A 27,116-nucleotide genomic window follows, 5' to 3' on the forward strand; every position below is an offset into this window, starting at 1 on the left:
AGCGCGCTTCTTGTTGAGAATGAACGTTTGACGATAGTCCCTAATATTTCTCCAGCGGTCTAGCTCCTCAAATATTCCAGGCTCTCGTTTCAGTGAAGTAGCACAGTAGACTGTCACTGCACGGAATACATAGCTACACTTTTCTGTTATTCATAACTTTCTGGAAATGAAATTTATACATTAAACTTGAAGACTAAATCCAGCCCAAAATGACGGTGGACTTTGAAGAATGTGTGAAAGATTCACCCCGGTTCAGGTAAGAATTTGCGCATATCTTCTGTTTCGCTTGTTGAATTGTTCAGGGATTCGCACAATCGAGGAAGACGATTTCCAGGATTCTAAAAATCTCCAAATACCTTGAAACTGCAAATAGTTTCAATTGAAAATAAGAAATGTTAAATAGCTGTTTATCTTTCCATATTTGAATTCAATTAACCTATATTGCCATTGCAAGGCAATTATTGCAGTGAATTTCACAAGGCTGGACAAGGCTACTTGATATTAATAATCCATCATTTTCTTGCCATGTTTCAAAGAAATGCGTAATATTTGCCATTGCTTATCATAGGACAACCTTGGAGTGCATGGTGAATAAAGGTCGTGTGTCCTTTTACGGAGGTGGATTTTCCATCACCAAAAGACAGATGAAAATACTATAGGCTACATTATCATTAGTGTTAGTAATATCTCGACTTCTGTCTGCTACATCCATTCCTCGGTTGTTGAGCACTTCCATGGGACAGACATCATGCGTTTTCCCCCCAACCCTCCCATGACGCATGAACATTCATAGATCACATGTATTTAGAATCCTTACTATAGCAGGGCTTCCGTCAGGAAAATCGTTTTTTGGAACAATCATGTGTCATACATGTGTCATACACTGACTTTGTGTTCAACTGCATGGTCACTGTTTGTGAGAAGTGTGACATTCACCAAATTGTGATAATAATGTACATTTTGAATTACATTTCGATCTTGTATTTGTTCTTTAGATTACACAATATATGTTGTTAATGAAAAATAGGCCTATTGTCTATTCTGAAAAACATGTCCATCCCATGGTCTCCTCTTCATATTTGAATTCTGGAGGATGGGTTCCATGACTGGGACTGATTAGCCCTGATGTTATATGGTAGGAACTCTCCCAACTCCAAAGGCACTTCCCTTTTATTCAACTGCTCTCCTGGCAGAACTGCAAACTGCACACTCACAAAGGAAGCACTTCAAACAGTGGCTCTCAGGGAAACTAGAAGGTCCCACGCACTGCCTCACTGCTGCATGCTCCTCATGCTACGGCTGCTGCTACGACAGTGGCTGTGTGGTGCACACAGCACCAAAGGTTAGCTAAATAAATGAAGGCATTTCTTTACACCCACATCCCTTCCCAGTCCCCTTCCCAGCCCTGGATGTCATTCCTCCCATTAGATTCCTTCCTCCCCTGCATCTAGAGTTAGCGTTCCAAATGGCACTCTTTTCCCTACATAGTGCACTACTTTTGAGCCTATGTGTGGAAGGAACTGGAGCGGCTGTCAGGCAGGCTGTAGGGTGTCTGCCTGGCCTGCATGCCTGGGTATGTGTGTGCACTGCCGCCACAGTAGAGCTCCCACAGATATAATCTGCTCTCCAAATCAAAGACTTCCAGACTTGGCAGCAGAACGTTAATGACTGCCATCTGGGCCTGAGAGAGAGGAGAGGCAGGCAGGTCTCATGAAGTGCTGAGTGAAGGGTATTTACAGAAACAACTCTCTGTGTTTGTGCTAAAAGACCAAGGCTGTACTGTAGCAACCAGAGTGGATCATCTTGCACTAGGCAGACGTTACTTAGCCCATTGCACACAGCTTGGAGAGATCTTTGAAGTCCCTCTTAGTTGTACTTAAATGCTAAAACGTTTTTGTTTAGCCATTGCTGTGGAAGAGGAATGAAAATTACCCCATAGATGCGATGCTTGGCAAAAACTAAGTATCTGACCTGGAAAAGCATATCAAATGAGCGCAAAAGATAGTTGTTATATCATGTTCAGAGTGTTTTGAGTAGAGTTAGAGCAATAGTTATTTATGCCAACAACTAATTCAATTATTATGCAGTGACAACAAGGCTGTTTTGTATCCTGAAATGACCAGATCAGAGTCAGCCACCAAAAGAGACACACTTCTGAAGCAGCATATTCTTCCCACTGAATCCTGACAGGGAATTGAGCCCATATTGAAATGGGCCTTTTGTGGCAGGTAAAAGCAGTGTAAGTGTTATGCAACAAACCCTGGAGCTGGAATGACTGACTGCCTGGCAGACTGGCTGACTGACTCACTGACTGACTGACTGACTGCTGGCTGGGAGGAAGCAGCCAAGACCAGAGGGAAACAAGCCTTTCACATTTGATATTTGAAAGCCACAGTAGAGCTAATGGGCTACTTCCCACACGTGTAAAAACATGTAGGCCATCAATTCTGCATGGCTGTTTTCACACGTTGGAGTTGGAGTCCATGTAGCACATGGGGATGTGTGAAACTTACTCCTCAGTCTGAATTGTCTAGCTTTTCGCGTGGCGCTGACCGGTAAGATGCTTCATGAGGCCAGTCATGCATGTGTGCTAGCAGGTCAGAGGTCCTGGGTTCCAGCCTCTGTGAGACAAATAAGGAGGAAGTGGTACTCGCTAAGCAAGCAGTGTGACGTCCTTTACATCATCCGCATTTTGAGCTGAGATGGCTTCTTGTGTCGTGGTTTACCATTACAATCCTCATCAATACAATTGCATATACAGTTGTCATATACTGAACAAAAATATAAACGCAACATGCAACAATTTCAACAATTTTTTTACAGTTCATATAAGAAAATCAGTCAATTGAAATAAATTCATTAGGCCCTAATCTATGGATTTCACATGACTGAGGTGGGGTGCGGCCATGGGTGGGCCTGGAAGGCCACAGACCCACCCACTTGGCAGCCAGGCCCACCCACTGGGGATCCAGGCCCAGCCATTCAGAATGAGTTCTTCCCCACAAAAGGAATTTATTACAGACAGAAATACTCCTCAGAACCCCCCCTCAGATGATCCCACAGGTGAAGAAGCCGGATGTAGAGGTCCTTGGCTGGCGTGGTTACACGTGGTCTGCGGATGTGAGGCCAGTTGGATGTATTGCCAAATTCTCTAAAACGATGTTGGAGCCAGCTTATGGTAGAGAATTGAACATTCAATTCTCTGGCAATGGGTCTGGTGAACATTCCTGCAGCCAACATGCCAACTCCCTCAAAACTTGGCCTTTTATTGTCCCCAGCACAAGGTGCACCTGAGTAATGACCATGCTGTTTAATCAGCTTCTTGATATGTGACCGACCGGTCCGGTCTTATGTAGCAAAATTTCAAATTGTGCTCTTTACGTTGGATGAAAGTAGAGACTCAGAGCTAGAAAATGGTATATCATACACTACAGTTGAGGAACAATCAGAAAGTAATTCTGCTTTGAAAGTTGATAAACTTGTAACCCCGAGAAAATGTCCTTTGAATGTTTTGATACTCCTACTGAAGAGCTCTTCTTTGTCTACACCCATTCAGCATCATTCACACCCTTTAAAGTCTAGGCCCACCCATCTCTTTAAGGATTCACATGTGATGCCATGGGCGAAACAACCAAAGATTTCAAGACTAAATGCTGGTTTATACTACGGGTGTGTTTGTAAATTTAATCTGGAGTGCCAGTGTGTGCTCCGAGTGCGCTTTGGGCATTCGTAAACTCAGAGCGTTGTCAGATTGTCAGTTTGTATATTCAGAGTGTTTTGCTCTCGGAGAGTTCAGAGCGCACACTGGATGCTCTGGCCGAGGAGTAAGATATGATCCGAGTGCTCTGACCTAACAACAGCAGTCAAGCACCCAAGCTAACTGGCTAACATTGGTTAGCTTGTTAGCTACTTCCAGACACAAATGAGAGAACAGCTCACCCCAGCATAGGTGGTTAGGCTGCTTTTATGTTATTCAGAGCGTTGGTGACTGCAACTGTGCTGCTGGCAACAATTTAATTATGCTTTTTTGCCAACGTTTACTGACTCCAGACATATTCAATGGGGGTTGAGCGTTCGTAAATTCGTAAAGTGGATGGATTGTCTTGGCAAAGGAGAAATGCTCACTAGATATTAACACATTTGTGCACAAAATTGGAGAGAAATAAGCTCATGAAAAATGAGACCAACGCTTTACGTGCTGCTTTTATATTTTTGTTTAGTGTATATTAAATGGGCTATTTAGTTTGATTGATGTAGCTTTTCTACACCTCTTCCGTTTTCATTGGTCAATGCTATTGACAAATTCTTCAGTTGTGTTCTTACCTCCTTGGTTTATAGATTACCAAGAAGCCAAATTATATAGTGCATTAAGTAAGCTCCAAAATTATGAAAATCCCCTCATTGTGTACCCTCTATTTGGTCTCTATGGATACACCGTTGGACAACAGATGTGAGATTGTAGCCAAGGCACTCCAGTCCACATGGGTTTTGAGTGAGAGGTTTGTGATGGTCACTCACATGTGTTTGTTTGCTGCATCACAACATTGGCAACTTACAGTAACATTTGTGTTGTTTCTCCTTCACTCAGATGTTATTTTGAGGTCACACTCACATATTTGTAAAATACTTGGTGTCTATCTGTGGCCTCACTTTCACTTATGAAGCAGTCCCTCATAGGCCTACACATCACACATGGCTGTAACTCACTGGTGCTGCTCTGCCTATAAACATGTGTAATGTAACAACAAAACCTAACATTTATGTCCACAGTAGCTAACAACATGATAACATGTAGGTGTATTTTCCTACTGTGAGTTATTATGACCTATTATGACCTAGCACACTGTAATGAATACCACTTGTGTTTGTGGGTGAGTAATGAGTATTTATAAAGCCGAGATGTGTGGTGAGGCTCGAGAGAATAGTCAGTTTACAACCAGCCCCCCCGCCAGTTAATATGACCACTGGCGCTGCCTATAGCCCTGTCTGTCCAGGCTGTGTCCAACTCTGTGCATCCTTTCCTCCTCAGAGTTTATCAGCAGAATGTGGCCATTGTAAACCATGTTCTGAGTTACACTACTGACTCTTCAATGGAGCTGGCTGGCCTTCAGGCATTGAGGTGTGTGAGTGTGGCTCCTCCTTCCCCTTTTCAGTAAACACCTGAGGCCAGTGTGATGTGAGGCTGCCTTGATGCTGACAGCCTGACGGCCTTTTGGTCATTGACTCATAAGCTCTGACGGAGTCAAGGAAGACAGCCAGGGAATTCAAGGTCACTGACCTTTGACTTCAGCTATGTTGTGTGTGTGTCTGTCTTGAGAGAATTGAATGAATTTATACATAACTGTGAGGAACCGTGACAGTGTCATATTTCAGGATATGGCCTGCGATGGAGGAATGGCGAGCATGTGGCACAATGTCCCGCTCTGTGAAAGATGGCTACTCTACCCTGAGGATACATTTTGTATAATTTGTATGTAAAAAAAGAGAAAAAACGTGTTCTCAGAGAGCATCTCAATGACTAAATGAGTTCATGGCTTACATTATGCGAAATCTGAAATGCCATTCTGACTGGTCAGTAGTTAAATTAGGAAACACATTCCATTATGATGGAATTACATTGCATTACTGTTTTTATCTGATTCTATACCCATGTAATCATAGGGTGTACTTTCCATTTTGGGGCTATTCAGTTTAGTAAGGCTACTTTGCGTGCATTGTTTTCTTACATTAATTGTTTTCAATCAGCCCCGAATTGACTGTAGTTACTAGAGGTCGACCGATTAATAGGAATGGCCGATTTTTTGGACACCGATTTGGCCGATTTTTAAATGTATTATAATTTAAAAAAATGTACACCTTTATTTAACTAGGCAAGTCAGTTAAGAACACATTCTTATTTTCAATGACGGCCTAGGAACGGTGGGTTAACTGCCTTGTTCAGGGGCAGAACGACAGATTTGTACCTTGTCAGCTCGGGGATTCAATCTTGCAACCTTACTGTTAACTAGTCCAACGCTCTAACCACCTGCCTCTCATTGCACTCCACGAGGAGCCTGCCTGTTACGCGAATGCAGTAAGAAGCCAAGGTAAGTTGCTAGCTAGCATTAAACTTATCTTATAAAAAACAATCAATCAATCAATCATAATCACTAGTTAACTACACATGGTTGATGATATTACTAGTTTATCTAGCATGTCCTGCGTTACATATAATCGATGCGGTGCGCATTCGCGGAAAAAGGACTGTCGTTGCTCCAATGTGTACCTAACCATAAACATCAATGCCTTTCTTAAAATCAATACACAGAAGTATATATTTTTAAACCTGCATATTTAGCTAAAATAAATCCAGGTTAGCAGGCAATATTAACCAGGTGAAATTGTGTCACTTCTCTTGCGTTCATTGCACGCAGAGTCAGGGTATATGCGATAATAATAAACGTTTTGTTTTCGAAATGATAGTTTCCGGATTCGACCATATTAATGACCAAAGGCTCGTATTTCTGTGTGTTATTATGTTATAATTAAGTCTATTATTTGATATTTGATAGAGCAGTCTGACTGAGCGATGGTAGGCAGCAGCAGGCTCGTAAGCATTCATTCAAACAGCACTTTCGTGCGTTTTGCCAGCAGTTCTTCACTGTGCTTCAAGCATTGCGCTGTTTATGACTTCAAGCCTATCAACTCCCGAGATTAGGCTGGTGTAACCGATGTGAAATGGCTAGCTAGTTAGCGATGTGCGCGCTAATAGCGTTTCAAACGTCACTCGCTCTGATACTTGGAGTAGTTGTTCCCCTTGCTCTGCATGGGTAACTCTGCTTCGAGGTTGGCTGTTGTCGATGTGTTCCTGGTTCGAGCCCAGGTAGAGGCGAGGAGAGGGACGGAAGCTATACTGTTACACTGGCAATACTAAAGTGCCTATAAGAACATCCAATAGTCAAAGGTATATGGAATACAAATGGTATAGAGAGAAATAGTCCTATAAATACTATATTAACTACAACCTAAAACCTCTTACCTTGGAATATTGAAGTCTCATGTTAAAAGGAACCACCAGCTTTCATATGTTCTCATGTTCTGAGCAAGGAACTTAAACGTTAGCTTTTTTACATGGCACATATTGCACTTTTACTTTCTTCTCCAACACTTTGTTTTGCATTATTTAAATCAAAATGAACATGTTTCATTATTTATTTGAGGCTAAATGGATTTTTATTGATGTATTAAGTTAAAATAAGTGTTAATTCAGTATTATTGTCATTATTACAAATACATTTTAAAAATCGGCAGATTAATCGGTATAGGCTTTTTTTGGTCCTCCAATAATCGGTATCGGTATCGCCGTTGAAAAATCATAATCGGTCGACCTCTAGTAGTTACATTGCAGGACATAGCCTCTCCTCTCACAAGCAACAGTGTGAAAGGGAATTACAGTACAGTGAGATTCGCTAACCTCAAGTTCTTAGTGTTCTTCAAGAGAAACACACTTGTTGCTGCAAAGAAAAGCCCTAGATTTTTCCAGTGGACCTTTCTAGGAGAATCAGTCACTAATGCTGCTTGGAAAGAATATAGCCAAAGTGTTCCTCAGAATGCAAACTGAAGCACACCTGTTTGAAAGCATGAAGTGGGTCTTTTTAAACATTTAAGATGGCCGTCATCCAATATCTTCATAAGTGAAGCACTGTTCTTGTCCACCTCAGGGGTTGATGTTATCGCTATGATGTTGGAGTGGAGACATGACACATGTTGAGAAACGTATCCTATTGGTCTGTATAGAAGACAAGACGTTTGTTGAATGTTGCTCTCATTTTACCCTTGCCACCTATTTGAAATATCTTATTTTTTGAACTCTTGGTCGTTCTCATAGTAACAACAAGAAGTTCAGCTGATCATGCCATTACTTTCTTTCTCTAGTCCTTCTCGAAGATCTGCTGCGGTCACAGCTGCTCTGAGCTGGAAGGGATTCCTTCCTGCTGCATGGTCTAGTTGCTTCTGTTCTATTTCATACTGACCAGTTTCTTCCATTTGGAACCTGTGTCAGTGAGCCTCCCAAAACACCCTGACCTTGGTCAACGGGGGAAGTAATTGACTCTGACATCAATCTGCCCATCAGATGCATCCGTCTGCACAGCCATGACGGTCACTGATACCAACAGTCGTGGGAATTGTGGTGAAACTGTATTAAATTGTGAAGTGCATAGATGAGATATAGTGCTGACAAATGACAGACTGTTTTGTTTCTCCTATGGGTGACCCCACAGGGTTTTTTCTAGATCCAAATGGGCGTGTCAATGGGTGTGGTCACCACTGCTTTTTTTCTGTGCAATTTGATCATTTTTAAGACAATTTTCTGCAATTCTCCATGGAGCCAAGATACAGTTTTTGAAGTTTATGTTCTGCAATTCTACACATTTTGCCATGGAGCTGAGGGGAAATGTTTCAGTTTTAAAGATACTTTCCTGCAGTTCTTTGCATTTTGTTATTGCTGTGTTATTTTGCTCAAACTCAATAACAAAATTGTTTGGAGAATTTTCAATTCCTCCTATATATATGTATATGTGTGTGTGTGTGTGTGTGTGTGTGTGCGTGTGTGCGTGTGTGTGTGTGTGTGTGTGTGTGTGTGTGTGTGTGTGTGTATATATATATATACATATATATATGTGTGTGTGTGTGTGTGTGTGTATATATATATACATATATATATGTGTGTGTGTGTGTGTGTGTGTGTGTGAGTGTGTGTGTATATATATATATATATATATATATATATATACATATATATATGTGTGTGTGTGTGTGTGTGTGTGTGTTAAAGTCGGAAGTTTACATACACCTTAGCCAAATACATTTAAACTCAGTTTTTCACAATTCCTGATATTTAATCCTAGTAAAAATGATCTTAGGTCAGTTAGGATCGCCACTTTATTTTAAGAATGTGAAATGTAAGAATAATAGTAGAGAGAATGATTTATTTCAGCTTTTATTTCTTTCATCACATTCTCAGTGGGTCAGAAGTTTACATACACTCAATTAGTATTTGGTAGCATTGCCTTTACATTGTTTAACTTGGGTGAAACGTTTCGGGGAGCCTTCCACAAGCTTCCCACAATAAGTTGTGTGAATTTTGGCCCATTCCTCCTGACAGAGCTGGTGTAACTGAGTCAGGTTTGTAGGCCTCCTTACTCGCACATGCTTTTTCAGTTCTGCCCACAACATTTTCTATGGGATTCAGGTCAGGGCTTTGTGATGGCCACTCCAATACCTTGACTTTGTTGTCCTTAAGCCATTTTGCCACAACTTTGGAAGTATGCTTTGGGTCATTGTCCATTTGGAAGACCACATTTGCGACCAAGTTTTAACTTCCTGACTGATGTCTTGAGATGTTGCTTCAATATATCCACATAATTTCCCTACCTCATAATGCCATCTATTTTGTGAAGTGCACCAGTCCCTCCTGCAGCAAAGCACCCCCACAACATGATGCTGCCACCCCCGTGCTTCACGGTTGGGATGGTGTTCTTCGGCTTGCAAGCCTCCCCCTTTTCCCTCCAAACATAACGATGGTCATTATGGCCAAACAGTTATATTATTGTTTCATCAGACCAGAGGATATTTCTCCAAAAAGTACGATCCTTGTCCCCATGTGCAGTTGCAAACCGTAGTCTGGCTTTTTTATGGCGGTTTTGGAGCAGTGTCTTCTTCCTTGCTGAGCAGCCTTTCAGGTTCTGTCGATATAGGACTCAATTTACTGTGGATATAAATACTTTTGTACCTGTTTCCTCCAGCATCTTCACAAGGTCCTTTGCTGTTGTTCTGGGATTGATTTGCACTTTTCGCACCAAAGTACGTTCATCTCTAGGAGACAGAACGCGTCTCCTTCCTGAGTTGTATGACGGCTGCGTGGTCCCATGGTGTTTATACTTACGTATTATTGTTTTTACAGATGAACGTGGTACCTTCAGGCATTTGGAAATTGCTCCCAAGGATGAATCAGACTTGTGGAGGTCTACAATTTTTTTTCTGAGGTCTTGGCTGATTTTCCCATGATGTCAAGCAAAGAGGCACTGAGTTTGAAGGTAGGCCTTGAAATACATCCACAGGTACACCTCCAACTGACTCAAATTATGTCAATTAGCCTATCAGAGGCTTCTAAAGCCATGACATAATTTTCTGGAATTTTCCAAGCTATTTAAAGGCACAGTCAACTTAGTGTATGTAAACTTCTGACCCACTGGAATTGTGATACAGTGAAATATAAGTGAAATCTGTCTGTAAACAATTGTTGGAAAAATTACTTGTGTCATGCACAAAGTAGATGTCCTAACCGACTTTCCAAAACTATAGTTTGTAAACAAGAAATTTGTGGAGTGGTTGAAAACAAGTTTTAATGACTGCAACCTAAGTGTATGTAAACTTCTCACTTCAACTATATATATATATACAGTCGTGGCTAAAAGATTTGAGAATGACACAAATATTAATTTTCACAAAGTTTGCTGCTTCAGTATCTTTAGATATTTTGTCAGATGTTACTATGGAATACTGAAGTATAATTACAAGCATTTACATGCATAGGCTTTTATTGACAATTACAATGAGGTTGATGTAAAGAGTCAATATTTACAGTGTTGACCCTTCTTTTTTTTTTTTTTTGACCCAGTGTTGATCCTTCTTTTTCAAGACCTCTGCAATCCGCCCTGGCATGCTGTCAATTAACTTATGGGCCACATCCTGACTGATGGCAGCCAATTCTTGCATAATCAATGCTTGGAGTTTGTCAGAATTTTTGGGGTTTTGTTTGTCCACCCGCCTCTTGAGGATTGACCACAAGTTGTCAATGGGATTAACTTCTCTAGGATAGGGGGCAGCATTTTCACGTTTGGATGAAAAGCATACCCAAATTCAACTGCCAGCTACTCATCCCCAGAAGATAAGATATGCATATTATTAGTAGATTTGGATAGAAAACACTCTGAAGTTTCTAAAACTGTTTGAATCATGTCTGTGAGTGTAACAGAACTTATTTAGCAGGCGAAACCCCAAGGACAAACCATTCAGATCTTTTTTTTGAGGTCACTCTCTTTTCAATGTGTTTTCATTGGGAATACAGATTTCTAATTGACCTTCTTGCAGTTTCTACCGCTTCCACTGGATGTCAACAGTCTTTAGAAATTGGTTGAGGTTTTTTCCTTTGTGTAATGAAGAAGTTCGGCCATCTTGAAGTGTCCTGTTAGTTAGAGGCGCGTGATCAGAAAGCTAGCTACAGTTTGTTTTAATCCTGTATTGAACCCAGATCATCCCGTCTTCAATTTTATCGATTATTTACGTAAAAAAAATACCTAAAGTTGTATTACAAAAGTAGTTTGAAATGTTTTGGCAAAGTTTACAGGTAACTTTTGAGATATTTTGTAGTCACGTTTCACAAGTTGGAACCTGTGTTTTTCTGGATCAAACGCGCCAAATAAATGGACATTTTGGATATATCGACGGAATTAATCGAACAAAAGGACCATTTGTGATGTTTATGGGACATATTGGAGTGCCAACAACAGAAGCTCGTCAAAGGTAAGGCATGAATTATATTTTTATTTCTGTGTTTTGTGTCGCGCCTGCAGGGTTGAAATATGCTTCTCTCTCTTTGTTTACTATGGTGCTAACTCAGATAATAGCATCGTTTGCTTTTGCCGAAAAGCCTATTTGAATTCTGACATGTTGGCTGGATTCACAACAAGTCTAGCTTTAATTTGGTATCTTTCATGTGTGATTTAATGAAAGTTTGATTTTTATGGTAATTTATTTGAATTTGGCGCTCTGCATTTTCTCTGGCTTTTGGCCAAGTGAGACAGTAGCGTCCCGCCTAAACTCAGATTTTTTGATATAAATATGAACTTTACCGAACAAAACATACATGTATTGTGTAACATGAAGTCCTATGAGTGTCATCTGATGAAGATCATCAAAGGTCAGTGATTCATTTTATCTCTATTTCTGCTTTTTGTTACTCCTCTCTTTGGCTGGAAAAATGGCTGTGTTTTTCTGTGGCTATGTACTGACATAACATAATCGCAAGGTGTGCTTTCGCCGTAAATCCTTTTTAAAATCAGACATGTTGGCTGGATTCACAACAAGTGTAGCTTTAATTTGGTGTCTTTCATGTGTCATTTCATGAAAGTTTGATTGTAATAGTAATTTATTTGAATTTGGCGCTCTGCATTTTTACTGGCTTTTGGCCAAGTGGGACGTTAGCGTCCCACATATCCCAGAGAAGTTAAGGTCTGGGGAGTTTCCTGGCCATGGACCCAAAATATTGATGTTTTGTTCCCCGAGCCACTTAGTTATCACTTTTGCCTTATAGCAAGGTGCTCCATCATGCTGGAAAAGGCATTGTTCATCACCAAACAGTTCCTGGATGGTTGGGAGAAGTTGCTCTCGGAGGATATGTTGGTACCATTATTTATTCATGGCTGTGTTCTTAGGCAAAATTGTGAGTGAGCCTGCTCCCTTGGCTGAGGAGCAACCCCACACATGAATGGTCTCAGGACTGATGGTAGCACTCACCTTGTCTTCTCCGGACAAGTTTTTTTCCGGATTCCCCAAACAATCGGAAAGGGGATTCATCAGAGAAAATTACTTTACCCCAGTCCTCAGCAGTCCAATCCCTGTACCTTTTGCAGAATATCAGTCTGTCCCTGATGTTTTTCCTGGAGAGAAGTGGCTTCTTTGCTGCCCTTCTTGACACCAGGCCATCCTCCAAAAGTCTTTGCCTCACTGTGCGTGCAGATGCACTCACACCTGCCTGCTGCCATTCCTGAGCAAGCTCTGTACTGGTGGTGCCCCGATGCCGCAGCTGAATCAACTTTAGGAGACGGTCCTGGCGCTTGCTGGACTTTCTTGGGCGCCCTGAAGCCTTCTTCACAACAATTGAACCGCTCTCCTTGAAGTTCTTGATGATCCGATAAATGGTTGATTTAGGTGCAATCTTACTGGCAGCAATATCCTTGCCTGTGATGCCCTTTTTGTGCAAAGCAATGATGACGGCACGTGTTTCCTTGCAGGTAACCATGTTTGACAGAGGAAGAACAATGATTCCAAGCACCACCCTCCTTTTGAAGCTTCCAGTCTGTTATTCAAACTCAATCAGCATGACAGAGTGATCTCCAGCCTTGTCCTCGTCAACACTCACACCTGTGTTAACGAGAGAATCACTGACATGATGTCAGCTGGTCCTTTTGTGGCAGAGCTGAAATGCAGTGGAAATGTTTTTGGGGGATTCATTTCATTTGCATGGCAAAGAGGGACTTTGCAATTAATTGCAATTCATCTGATCACTCTTCATAACATTCTGGAGTATATGCAAATTTCCATCATACAAACTGAGGCAGCAGACTTTGAAAATGTATATTTGTGTCATTCTCAAAACTTTTGGCCATGACTGTGTGCACACACCACCGGTCAAAAGTTTTAGAACAACTACTAATTCAAGGGTTTTTCTTTATTTTAACTATTTTCTGCATTGTATCATAAAAGTGAAGACGTCAAAACTATAAAATAGCACATATGGAATCATGTAGTAACCAAAATGTTATTTTATTTATTTGTTTACTTTATATTTGAGATTCTACAAATAGCCAGCTTTTGCCTTGATGACAGCTATGCACACGCTTGGCTTTCTCTCAACCAGCTTCACCTGGAATACTTTTCCAACAGTCTTGAAGGAGTTCCCACATATGCTGAGCACTTGTTGGCTGCTTTTCCTTCACTCTGCGGTCCGACTCATCCCAAACCATCTCAATTGGGTTCAAGTTGGGGGATTGTGGAGGCCTGGTCATCTGATGCAGGACTCCATCACTCTCCTTCTTGGTAAAATAGCCCTTACATAGCCTGGAGGTGTGTTGGGTCATTGTTTTGTTGAAAAACAAATGATAGTCCCACTAAGCCCAAACCAGATGGGATGGCGTATCGCTGCAGAATGCTATAAGTGTGCCTTGAATTCTAAGTAAATCACTGACAGTGTCACCAGCAAAGAACCCCCACACCATAACACCTCCTCCTCCATGCTTTACGGTGGGAAATACACATGCGGAGAGCATCCGTACACCCAAATGCGTCTCAAAGAGACACCGGTTGGAACCAACAATCTCCAATTTGGACTCCAGACCAAAGGACAAATTTCCACCGGTCTAATGTCCATTGCTCATGTTTCTTGGCCCAAGCAAGTCTCTTCTTATTGGTGTCCTTTAGTAGTGGTTTCTTTGCACTTATTCGACCATAAAGGCCTGATTCACAGTCTCCTCTGAACAGTCGATGTTGAGATGTGTCTGTTACTTGAACTCTGTGACGCATTTATTTGGGCTGCAATTTCTGAGTCTTGTAACTCTAATGAACTTATCCTCTGCAGCAGAGGTAACTCTGGGTCTTCCATTCCTGTGGCGGTCCTCATGAGAGCCAGTTTCATCATAGCGCTTGATGGTTTTTGCAACAGCACTTGAAGAAACTTTCAAAGTTCTTGACATTTTCTGTATTAACTGACCTTCATGTCTTAAAGTAATGATGGACTGTCGTTTCTCTTTGATTATTTGAGCTGTTCTTGCCATTATATGGACTTGGTATCAGGAATCAAGGTAAGACCCAGATGCAGACACATCAAATTGACAATGGTTTAATATTCCAACAGGGGCAGGCAATAGACAGGTCAAAGCAGGCAGGGGTCAGTAAACCAGAGGTGGGGCAACGGTACAGGTCGGCAGGCAGGCTCAGGGTCAGGGTAGGCAGAGGTCAACAATCCAGAGGTGGGGCAAAGGTACAGGTCAGCAGGCAGGCTCAGGGTCAGGGTAGGCAGAGGTCAACAATCCAGAGGTGGGGCAAAGGTACAGGTCAGCAGGCAGGCTCAGGGTCAGGGTAGGCAGAGGTCAACAATCCAGAGGTGGGGCAAAGGTACAGGTTGGCAGGCAGGCTCAGGGGAAGGCAGAGTGGTCAGGCAGGTGGGCTCAGAGTCAGGACAGGCAAGGGTCAAAACCAGGAGGACGAGAAAAAGAGAGACTGGGAAAAGCAGGAGCTGATATAAAAAACGCTGGTTAACTTGACAAAAAAGACAAAACGAGAACACTGGTATAAATACACATGGGGATAATGGGGAAGATGGGCGACACCTGGAGAGAGTTGGAGACAATCACAAGGACAGGTGAAACAGATCGGGGTGTGACACTTGGTCTTTTACCAAATAGGGCTATCTTCTGTATACCCCCCCTACCTTGTCACAACACAACTGATTGGCTCAAACGCATTAAGAAGGGGGAAAAAATGTCCTCAAATTCACTTTTAAGAAGGCTCACCTGTTAATTGAAATGCATTCCAGCTGACTACCTCATGAAGCTAGTTGAGAGAATGCCAATAGTGGGCAAAGCTGGGAAAAGGGTTGGCTATTTGAAGATCTCAAGTATAAAATATATTTTGATTTGTTTAAAACTTTTTTGGTTACTACATGATTCCATATGTGTTATTTCACAGTTTTGATGTTTTCACTATTCTACAATGTAGAAAATTGTGAAAATTAAGAAAAACCCATGAATGTGTAGGTGTTCTAAAACTTTTGATATATATATATATATATATATATATATATACAGTGGGGCAAAAAAGTATTTAGTCAGCCACCAATTGTGCAAGTTCTCCCACTTAAAAAGATGAGAGAGGCCTGTAATTTTCATCATAGGTACACTTCAACTATGACAGACAAAATGAGAAAAAAATCCAGAAAATTACATTGTAGAATTTTTTATGAATTTATTTGCAAATTATGGTGGAAAATAAGTATTTGGTCACCTACAAACAAGCAAGATTTCTGGCTCTCACAGACCTGTAACTTCTTCTTTAAGAGGCTCCTCTGTCCTCCACTCGTTACCTGTATTAATGGCACCTGTTTGAACTTGTTATCAGTATAAAAGACACCTGTCCACAACCTCAAACAGTCACACTCCAAACTCCACTATGGCCAAGACCAAAGAGCTGTCAAAGGACACCAGAAACAAAATTGTAGACCTGCACCAGGCTGGGAAGACTGAATCTGCAATAGGTAAGCAGCTTGGTTTGAAGAAATCAACTGTGGGAGCAATTATTAGGAAATGGAAGACATACAAGACCACTGATAATCTCCCTCGATCTGGGGCTCCACGCAAGATCTCACCCCGTGGGGTCAAAATGATCACAAGAACGGTGAGCAAAAATCCCAGAACCACACGGGGGGACCTAGTGAATGACCTGCAGAGAGCTGGGACCAAAGTAACAAAGCCTACCATCAGTAACACACTACGCCGCCAGGGACTCAAATCCTGCAGTGCCAGACGTGTCCCCCTGCTTAAGCCAGTACATGTCCAGGCCCGTCTGAAGTTTGCTAGAGAGCATTTGGATGATCCAGAAGAAGATTGGGAGAATGTCATATGGTCAGATGAAACCAAAATATAACTTTTTGGTAAAAACTCAACTCGTCGTGTTTGGAGGACAAAGAATGCTGAGTTGCATCCAAAGAACACCATACCTACTGTGAAGCATGGGGGTGGAAACATCATGCTTTGGGGCTGTTTTTCTGCAAAGGGACCAGGACGACTGATCCGTGTAAAGGAAAGAATGAATGGGGCCATGTATCGTGAGATTTTGAGTGAAAACCTCCTTCCATCAGCAAGGGCATTGAAGATGAAACGTGGCTGGGTCTTTCAGCATGACAATGATCCCAAACACACCGCCCGGGCAACGAAGGAGTGGCTTCGTAAGAAGCATTTCAAGGTCCTGGAGTGGCCTAGCCAGTCTCCAGATCTCAACCCTATAGAAAATCTTTGGAGGGAGTTGAAAGTCCGTGTTGCCCAGCAACAGCCCCAAAACATCACTGCTCTAGAGGAGATCTGCATGGAGGAATGGGCCAAAATACCAGCAACAGTGTGTGAAAACCTTGTGAAGACTTACAGAAAACGTTTGACCTCTGTCATTGCCAACAAAGGGTATATAACAAAGTATTGAGATAAACTTTTGTTATTGACCAAATACTTATTTTCCACCATAATTTGCAAATAAATTCATTAAAAATCGTACAATGTGATTTTCTGGAATTACAGGCCTCTCTCATCGTTTTAAGTGGGAGAACTTGCACAATTGGTGGCTGACTAAATACTTTTTTGCCCCACTGTATATATATAATATATATATATATATATACTCACTCACTCACTACCGGTCAAAGGTTTTAGAACACCTACTCATTAATTTAAAATATATATTATATAATTTTTTAATGTATTATAAAAAATAAAAAAATAGTACTTTGGCATCACGGAGAAATTGTTAGGCGGCCCACCGAAGGGTTTCTATTGCAGAAAAATCCCTGCCCCATTTTGAATCCTACATTAGACAAATTTCCGTTTTGTTTCTGCTGCCTTTATTTGCTCCCTTTCGCCTCTGTTAGTTTTTGGGGCTGTTTCAGCTCACCGGGCAGGCCTACAGGCATCCTTACCATTGAGGGTGTCAGTGATGCTGTGCAGCGGAGTGGAGCTGACCACTCCAGGTGATGAAAACAAGTGACAAGGATTAAGTCAGCATTTGACAATCTCTCTCTCCTAATCAGGGATTAGCCGACATTCTCCCTCTCCTCTCTGCTCAATCCCAGGAGAGGAGAAAGTCAAGGTGTTTCACCTCACCTCCAAACAAACACATCCTGCTCGGGTGGTGTGATGTCTCCTTGGTGGGGAATTGAATTGAAATCAATCTATAAACACATCAGCATTAAAGCTATTGAAGTAAAATAATTTGCTGTCCTGAACTTTCTTTCAGCATTTCAATCTATAGACAATCTCCCCCTCAGCTCACACTTGAGTTGTGTTCCTCTCTTTGAAAGGGGATGTCTTTACACTCAGCAGAGCCAAAGGGAATGTGTGATGATTGCAGAGGCTCTGTGATAGATCTCAGGATGAAGCAAGGACGGCTTCAGTTGCTCGACTGATTTTCAGTAGGATGAGAGGCTTCTTTCTATATAGGGGAATCAGGGACTCTGATACAACCGAATACAGTATATGAACACTGGAGTCACAACAAAAGCTGTCCCATAAAGTTCAGAACAGAAACAATCTATTATAGATATCTGGTGTATTATGTCATTTGAACTGAAGCAGGTTCTATGTAGAAATTATTCTGCAACATGTGTACTAATTATTTCTATCCACACCAATGTTACAATGTTTAATTTCCTATTTGTTCGAGAGTTACTGGTATTATTTATCTTTTTAATGGTGGCTAATGATGAATCTCTGTTAATGGACTAGAGGAGTCTGGCTGCAGCCTGCTTGAGTTGTTGGGGACACAGCACAGGGATGATGTCATCCTAGTCTTTGCGTTGGAGAGTGGGGGCTCTGCATGAGTCCTGGCTGTCCCTCTCATTTCTCATTTCTGTCTGATAGCAATATGCTCTTCACACACCTCCACACAAAGGGCCAGTGTGAACAGTTTATTAAGTGCGGGGAAATCTAACTGCCAAACCGTATGACTGTCTCTCCTTTTCATCTTTCCCTCTTTCAACCCCATCGCCCAGTATTGCCACAAGTTGTGCCGCATGCTGTGTTAACTTGAAGTCATTGAAACTGCACTATGGTAGAAGTGTTTCAGAGATACATGATACAGGGGCCCCCCGAGTGGCGCATCTGTCTAAGGCACTGCATTGCAGTCCTAGAGGCCTCACTACAGACCCGAATTCGAATCCGGGCTGTTTCACAACCGGCCGTGACTGGGAGTCCCATAGGGCAGCGCACAATTGGCCCAGCATCGTCTGCGTTAGGGGAGGGTTTGGCCGGGGGGGCTTTACTTGGCTCATCGCGCTCTAGCAACTCCTTGTGGCGGGCTGGGCGCCTGCCGGCTGACCACGGTCGCCAGGTGAACGTTTTCTCTGACACATTGGTGCCGGCAGGTGTTAAGAAGCGCGGTTTGGCGGGTCATGTTTCGGAGGACGCATCACTCGAGCCAGTTGGGGAGTTGCAGCGATGAGACAAGATTGAAATTGGGGGTAAAATACAAAAAAAGAAGAGATATATGATGCATAGAGTTATACAGACATTATTAGTACCATTACAGCTAGTGATGTTGGGAAATCGCTAGAGTTACATATCACACTGTTATTTTGGACAATATATATCAATCATTTGACTCCAAGTATTGAATACAAAAATATATTCTGCTTTGCAGAACAGAGGCAGAACAGGCGAGGCAGCTCTGTCTCTCTTAGCGGAACACCATTGGACTAGGTTCTGGCCCTGTGCATGTACGCCATGAATAAGTCATCTGCCAGCAGATGTTTGCCAGGCCCGCTGAGAGGGGACTGAGAGAGGACTAGTTGGACTAGTGGGAGATTAGGTGACCTGCACAGTGCAGTAGGTCTAGTGCGACTGCCTCCACCAGATGTTCTATCCCAACATTCAATCAATCAGCTCTCTCTCTCAATTCTAGCAGTTTTATGGTGATGATAACTAAGACCTTTGATATTGGTGTATTGATATCACGTGACATGCTGAAACTATAAATGAGAGGGCCTTTGGCTTTGGATGTGACACAAAACTTGTGCTAAAACTCAATAAGTTTTGCTTTTGAATGCTGAAGGTTCTGCGCAGATGTGCAAGATCAGGAACAAGCCGACTACTTCGCGTTGACTACTGATATAACCTGGGGTTGTTCGGCATGCAAAATGACTTCTAGATCAATCTGTCAGGAGAGGACGCATCAGTTGTCATGAAAGATGAGGTATTTTCGAGAGGTAGAAAGAAAGTAATATGAGCATAAACATTTAGTGAATGGCTGATTCATTTAGTGAATGGCTGATTCATTTAGTGAATGGCTAATTCATTTAGTGAATGGCTGATTCGTAACGTTTGAATCAATTTTCGGACTGAGGCATGCTACATTTGGATCAGTTTGGGGTCCGTGGATCGATGCAGTCATATATTCAAGATTTGAATCAGCAACTGATGCGTATCGGTGAGTCGTTACATCCCTAGGATATGGCCCGTGGTGAGGTGGCTGACCCGGATCTCTAATGCCCAGTAACGGAGCCTCCTCTCTGGTGACTGATTCACTTCTGGATCCTGGCACTGGATCACATGTTCACCAACACAAAAGATCTTTGTTAACCTTTTGTTAAATTGGATATATTGGATGACCATCACACTATACTAATGTTTACTTGTTTATTGTGCCGTCATTGGCTAAGTGACAGCTTTCTCCCTCATGGATCATAGGAGGTCTTTATCCTATATCAAATAGTATGTTGGATGAGTTGACCATCACATTTACTGTAGCTTATCACTACTTGTTTATTGTGTCTTCATTGGCTGAGTGTCAACTTTCTCCTTCAGTGAAGTCATTAGCCTAGCTGTTGTTGATGCTCTGTAATGGCCTAGTCTCTAGAGGCTGTGGTTTGTAGTGGAGACCAATGAGCCGTGACTGACTGAAGACGCTCTGTTTGTACACTGCTGCTGCTCTGCTCCTTGTTCAATTAGGCTCCATTGAGACGAGAGGGAATGCTACAGAGAGAGATACTCAATGCCATTTGTCAGCATTGTTTAACTAAGGAAATTGATCTTCTCATTATTGTGATACCAAGTGTCGAGGTAGTTGGTGGGAATGTTGAAGGTACAGTGGTTCCTCCTTTTAAAAGTTGTGAGCTTGCACTGCGGGACTTAGAGGTACCCAGCGTCACGGCTTCATTGCTCCAGACCACCACAAGGGGGAGATAGAGCACTCATTATGCAAGGTTTTTATATGACCAATCACATTGAGTGGTTCCAATGACGAATTTGACGCGAGCCACCCGTCCCTGGGGCTTTCTTCAACAAAAATGGCTGACAAAACATTACGGTGGAACCAAATGTAAGTAGTTATAACATCATAACGACATAAAGAGTCAAGCAAAACATTTACAATTGAGAGCAATATGTTAGTTAATGTAGAGCCAAACGTTTGTGCATATTTTTTTGTCATAAAGTTAATTTATGAAAATTGCTATTTAGCAAGTTAGCTAACTAGCTAACATTAGCCAGCTAGCTAGCTACTGTTATGACAGGAAAATGGATTTGTAATTGGTGTTGTTTAATGTTTTAGAGACTCCTGAGAAAACCAGCAAACCAGGCTGTCGTCTGTGAAACAGTGGATGTAAAGAATCTAGCTAACTAAAGCATTTACTGAAAATTGAACGTACAATTGTGTAAGCTTGCCTTGCAATGCAGCTGACGTAACATACAGTGGGGCAAAAAAGTATTTAGTCAGCCACCAATTGTGCAAGTTCTCCCACTTAAAACGATGAGAGAGGCCTGTAATTTTCATCATAGGTACACTTCAACTATGACAGACAAAATGAGAAAAAAAAATCAAAAAAATCACATTGTAGGATTTTTTATGAATTTATTTGCAAATTATGGTGGAAAATAAGTATTTGGTCAATAACAAAAGTTTATCTCAATACTTTGTTATATACCCTTTGTTGGCAATGACAGAGGTCAAACGTTTTCTGTAAGTCTTCACAAGGTTTTCACACACTGTTGCTGGTATTTTGGCCCATTCCTCCATGCAGATCTCCTCTAGAGCAGTGATGTTTTGGGGCTGTTGCTGGGCAACACGGACTTTCAACTCCCTCCAAAGATTTTCTATGGGGTTGAGATCTGGAGACTGGCTAGGCCACTCCAGGACCTTGAAATGCTTCTTACGAAGCCACTCCTTCGTTGCCCGGGCGGTGTGTTTGGGATCATTGTCATGCTGAAAGACCCAGCCACGTTTCATCTTCAATGCCCTTGCTGATGGAAGAAGGTTTTCACTCAAAATCTCACGATACATGGCCCCATTCATTCTTTCCTTTACACGGATCAGTCGTCCTGGTCCCTTTGCAGAAAAACAGCCCCAAAGCATGATGTTTCCACCCCCATGCTTCACAGTAGGTATGGTGTTCTTTGGATGCAACTCAGCATTCTTTGTCCTCCAAACACGACGAGTTGAGTTTTTACCAAAAAAGTTCTATTTTGGTTTCATCTGACCATATGACATTCTCCCAATCTTCTTCTGGATCATCCAAATGCTCTCTAGCAAACTTCAGACGGGCCTGGACATGTACTGGCTTAAGCAGGGGGACACGTCTGTCACTGCAGGATTTGAGTCCCTGGCGGCGTAGTGTGTTACTGATGGTAGGCTTTGTTACTTTGGTCCCAGCTCTCTGCAGGTCATTCACTAGGTCCCCCCGTGTGGTTCTGGGATTTTTGCTCACCGTTCTTGTGATCATTTTGACCCCACGGGATGAGATCTTGCGTGGAGCCCCAGATCGAGGGAGATTATCAGTGGTCTTGTATGTCTTCCATTTCCTAATAATTGCTCCCACAGTTGATTTCTTCAAACCAAGCTGCTTACCTATTGCAGATTCAGTCTTCCCAGCCTGGTGCAGGTCTACAATTTTGTTTCTGGTGTCCTTTGACAGCTCTTTGGTCTTGGCCATAGTGGAGTTTGGAGTGTGACTGTTTGAGGTTGTGGACAGGTGTCTTTTATACTGATAACAAGTTCAAACAGGTGCCATTAATACAGGTAACGAGTGGAGGACAGAGGAGCCTCTTAAAGAAGAAGTTACAGGTCTGTGAGAGCCAGAAATCTTGCTTGTTTGTAGGTGACCAAATACTTATTTTCCACCATAATTTGCAAATAAATTCATTAAAAATCCTACAATGTAATTTTCTGGATTTTTTTTCTCATTTTGTCTGTCATAGTTGAAGTGTACATATGATGAAAATTACAGGCCTCTCTCATCTTTTTAAGTGGGAGAACTTGCACAATTGGTGGCTGACTAAATACTTTTTTGCCCCACTGTAGCTAGCTAACGATTTACTTGCTTATGGTGTAGTGGAGGATAAAAATAATTGTATGCCTATGGATGTGTAGCTAGCTACAGTATGAGGCAATCTGTGTATGGACCCTAAAACATTTGGTGTGAATATTCAGAACCGATCTATGAACCTCAGCTATCATAGTTGTTATATTAACTTCAAGTCTGAATGGCATTAATGAAGCCTATGGATTGAGTAGAATATAATAACTTTATTGTGCCAAGGATGCAAGTCCTATATACATGTACTGTAGCTATTACCACACATGAGATTCCCGCTTTGTAGCCTGTACATTGAATATATTCACTGATCATGTACTCTTCCTTGGCAAATAAACGTGCGGTTCAGGTATGAATCTCTGAGACATTCTTTTTCAGTCATATCAAACTCCATTATTTGAATGATGCTGTGTCTGCATGTATGCGTTACAATTATACACTTCAACAGTGTTTACCACTCCTGCCCCTGGGACATCAATGATTACACATTGTAACTATGTAATAGACTAGAAACATGATTGATTTGTAATTCATATATACAGAAAAAAAACTATGCATATCTAACTCCCTTCACAGGATAATATTTCAATGAGATACTTAATTTCAACCAGTGGAGAATGTGAAACGTTTTATTGAATCTCGTCTGTGTACCAGAGCGCAGAATGATTAATTTACGAGCGCTCAACACCCGTTGAATATGGCCGGTGTCAGTAAACGTCGGCAAAAGCATAATTAAATTGTTTCCAGCAGCACAGTTGGTCACCAACACTCTAGTTAACACGAAAACTGCCTAATCATCTCTGCTAGGACGAGTAAAATGGTCAGAGTGGTCACATTTGTGTCTGGAAGTAGCTAGCAAGCTAGCCAATGTTAGCGTGGGTGCTTTACTGCTGTTGTAAGGCCAGAACGCTCAAATCAACCCTACTCCTCGGCCCGAACGTCCAGTGTGCACTCCGAGAGCGAAACGGTCTGAATTTACAAACTGACAACGCTATGATTTGTACAACGTGAGCATCACGTTGTACAGCGCCATATTTTCTGTTCTATCCTAACGGAAACCCAGAGGGTTTTTCATTTTTCATGGAATAGAAACACCATAATATTAATCAAATTAATTAAGCAAGTACCAGTCAAAAGTTTGGACACACCTACCCATTCCAGGATTTTTCTTTATTTTTACTATTTTCTACATAGTAGAATAATAGTGAAGACATCACAACTATGAAATAACACCGGTCTCCCGCGTGCCCTGCATTCTGTAGTACAGTCATGGCCTGCTCTCCCTTACAGTGGGGCAAAAAAGTATTTAGTCAGCCACCAATTGTGCAAGTTCTCCCACTTAAAAAGATGAGAGAGGCCTGTAATTTTCATCATATGTACACTTCAACTATGACAGACAAAATGAGAAAAAAAATCCAGAAAATTACATTGTAGGATTTTTAATGAATTTATTTGCAAATTATGGTGGAAAATAAGTATTTGGTCACCTACAAACAAGCAAGATTTCTGGCTCTCACAGACCTGTAACTTCTTCTTTAAGAGGCTCCTCTGTCCTCCACTCGTTACCTGTATTAATGGCACCTGTTTGAACTTGTTATCAGTATAAAAGACACCTGTCCACAACCTCAAACAGTCACACTCCAAACTCCACTATGGCCAAGACCAAAGAGCTGTCAAAGGACACCAGAAACAAAATTGTAGACCTGCACCAGGCTGGGAAGACTGAATCTGCAATAGGTAAGCAGCTTGGTTTGAAGAAATCAACTGTGGGAGCAATTATTAGGAAATGGAAGACATACAAGACCACTGATAATCTCCCTCGATCTGGGGCTCCACGCAAGATCTCATCCCGTGGGGTCAAAATGATCACAAGAACGGTGAGCAAAAATCCCAGAACCACACGGGGGGACCTAGTGAATGACCTGCAGAGAGCTGGGACCAAAGTAACAAAGCCTACCATCAGTAACACACTACGCCGCCAGGGACTCAAATCCTGCAGTGACAGACGTGTCCCCCTGCTTAAGCCAGTACATGTCCAGGCCCGTCTGAAGTTTGCTAGAGAGCATTTGGATGATCCAGAAGAAGATTGGGAGAATGTCATATGGTCAGATGAAACCAAAATAGAACTTTTTTGGTAAAAACTCAACTCGTCGTGTTTGGAGGACAAAGAATGCTGAGTTGCATCCAAAGAACACCATACCTACTGTGAAGCATGGGGGTGGAAACATCATGCTTTGGGGCTGTTTTTCTGCAAAGGGACCAGGACGACTGATCCGTGTAAAGGAAAGAATGAATGGGGCCATGTATCGTGAGATTTTGAGTGAAAACCTTCTTCCATCAGCAAGGGCATTGAAGATGAAACGTGGCTGGGTCTTTCAGCATGACAATGATCCCAAACACACCGCCCGGGCAACGAAGGAGTGGCTTCGTAAGAAGCATTTCAAGGTCCTGGAGTGGCCTAGCCAGTCTCCAGATCTCAACCCCATAGAAAATCTTTGGAGGGAGTTGAAAGTCCGTGTTGCCCAGCAACAGCCCCAAAACATCACTGCTCTAGAGGAGATCTGCATGGAGGAATGGGCCAAAATACCAGCAACAGTGTGTGAAAACCTTGTGAAGACTTACAGAAAACGTTTGACCTCTGTCATTGCCAACAAAGGGTATATAACAAAGTATTGAGATAAACTTTTGTTATTGACCAAATACTTATTTTCCACCATAATTTGCAAATAAATTCATAAAAAATCCTACAATGTGATTTTTTTGATTTTTTTTTCTCATTTTGTCTGTCATAGTTGAAGTGTACCTATGATGAAAATTACAGGCCTCTCTCATCGTTTTAAGTGGGAGAACTTGCACAATTGGTGGCTGACTAAATACTTTTTTGCCCCACTGTATGTAAAGAATTAGGCACTTTCCCATGTTTACTACAGTATGTATTGTAGACTGCACAGTAGCCTAATAAACAAATAAACACATTTTGTTAGTCCTACTCACGTTAGGTCTGTGTATGCATAAATGGGGATCTTATAGGGTTATTGTGGAATTTTGCTGTTATTGTTTCCCAATCTTGTATTTCAATCATTTTCTTGTCCCTTGAAAACTGTCATGTAAAAATCTTAATTTCCATTCAGTAAGAAATGGGCAATAATAATCTACTATAATAATGGATGGCTCTTTGTAAGGACAACTCTCTGAAGCACAGAAGCCCAGTCTTTTGTCTATGCGAGACACATCTCCAACTTATAAGACAGGAAAGAGCTGAATGCTTCACACGTTTGGTATGTCTTTCTAGTGCGAGCCAAGCTGCATGTTTAGCCCACAAAAATGCTGGGAAGATTTCCAGTCCCAGGCCAACTCCGCTTCAGCCTCCGCAGTCAGCATTGACTGAACATCATGGTGGGTGTTTAGGAAGGGATATCAGTCACTGGGGTAAATCCTGTCGTTTCACTGAAATGTCAGAATTTTACTGAAATGTTTTCACTGAAATGCCAGGTTTAGGATATAGGATCAGCTCAGATACTGTACCAGACAGACCGGACAGATCTGTAGTTCACCCAGACCATTCACCCAGAAAGAGAGAGAGCTTGTGTCTGTGGGTCTCATTGTCTCCCTCTCCACAATGGATCATTGTCTAGGGCCCTTTCTCAAAGCCAACATTTTTGCTTCTCACTCTCCGGCTCTCTGCCTGGCTCCTCACTCTTGTGTGTGTGTGCGTGTGTGTGCGTGTGTGCGTGTGTGCTACTCTCTCTACACTCTCCCCCATATCTTTCATTGACATTTTTGCTCGTTGGAGTCATGTAGGACCACCCTGTGTTAATATAAACCTGCTCCACCAGCCAAGACACATATCCTGGCCCTTAGCTTTCTCCTTTCCCTCCTCTGTGGTTGATCAACATCCCACCCTCGTAGTTGTACTTCCAATGACAGTGTGACGTGTGTGTGAGACATTGTCTTTTATGCACGTCTCCAGCCGTTCTAGATTTCTCCAGAAGAAAATCCTGCCTCATTCTGAAACAAGAAAAAAAACAGTGTGGTGTCTGCCACAGTGAGACTAACCATACTGTACTGTAACACGCATATTTTAGTGCTTTTTGCTAGCTGAGGAAATACTTCACCACTACTAGGCCTACATGCTGAGAGGCTTCTTAATGGCCCATGTGTGTAATGACACAAAGCGATGTGCTGAAAGGGTTAACCTTTCCCATTTCCTCTACATGACAGCCTTTGTTGC

General features: G+C 42.0%; 1 protein-coding gene across 1 annotated transcript in view; it reads left to right on the forward strand.

Annotated features, from left to right (window-relative positions):
- Window positions 1–66: 66 nt before the first annotated feature.
- LOC139557652 (arf-GAP with coiled-coil, ANK repeat and PH domain-containing protein 3-like) overlaps window positions 67–27,116 on the forward strand; it is a 101,017-nt gene continuing 73,967 nt past the window's right edge. Inside the window, exon 1 of the mRNA XM_071372724.1 lies at window positions 67–256. Within this exon, the coding sequence (XP_071228825.1) occupies window positions 210–256 (47 nt within the window). The 5' untranslated portion in view covers window positions 67–209. The remainder of the gene's footprint in view (window positions 257–27,116) is intronic.

Source organism: Salvelinus alpinus, chromosome 28, assembly GCF_045679555.1.
Source record: "Salvelinus alpinus chromosome 28, SLU_Salpinus.1, whole genome shotgun sequence".
Classification (NCBI taxonomy): Eukaryota; Metazoa; Chordata; class Actinopteri; order Salmoniformes; family Salmonidae; genus Salvelinus; species Salvelinus alpinus.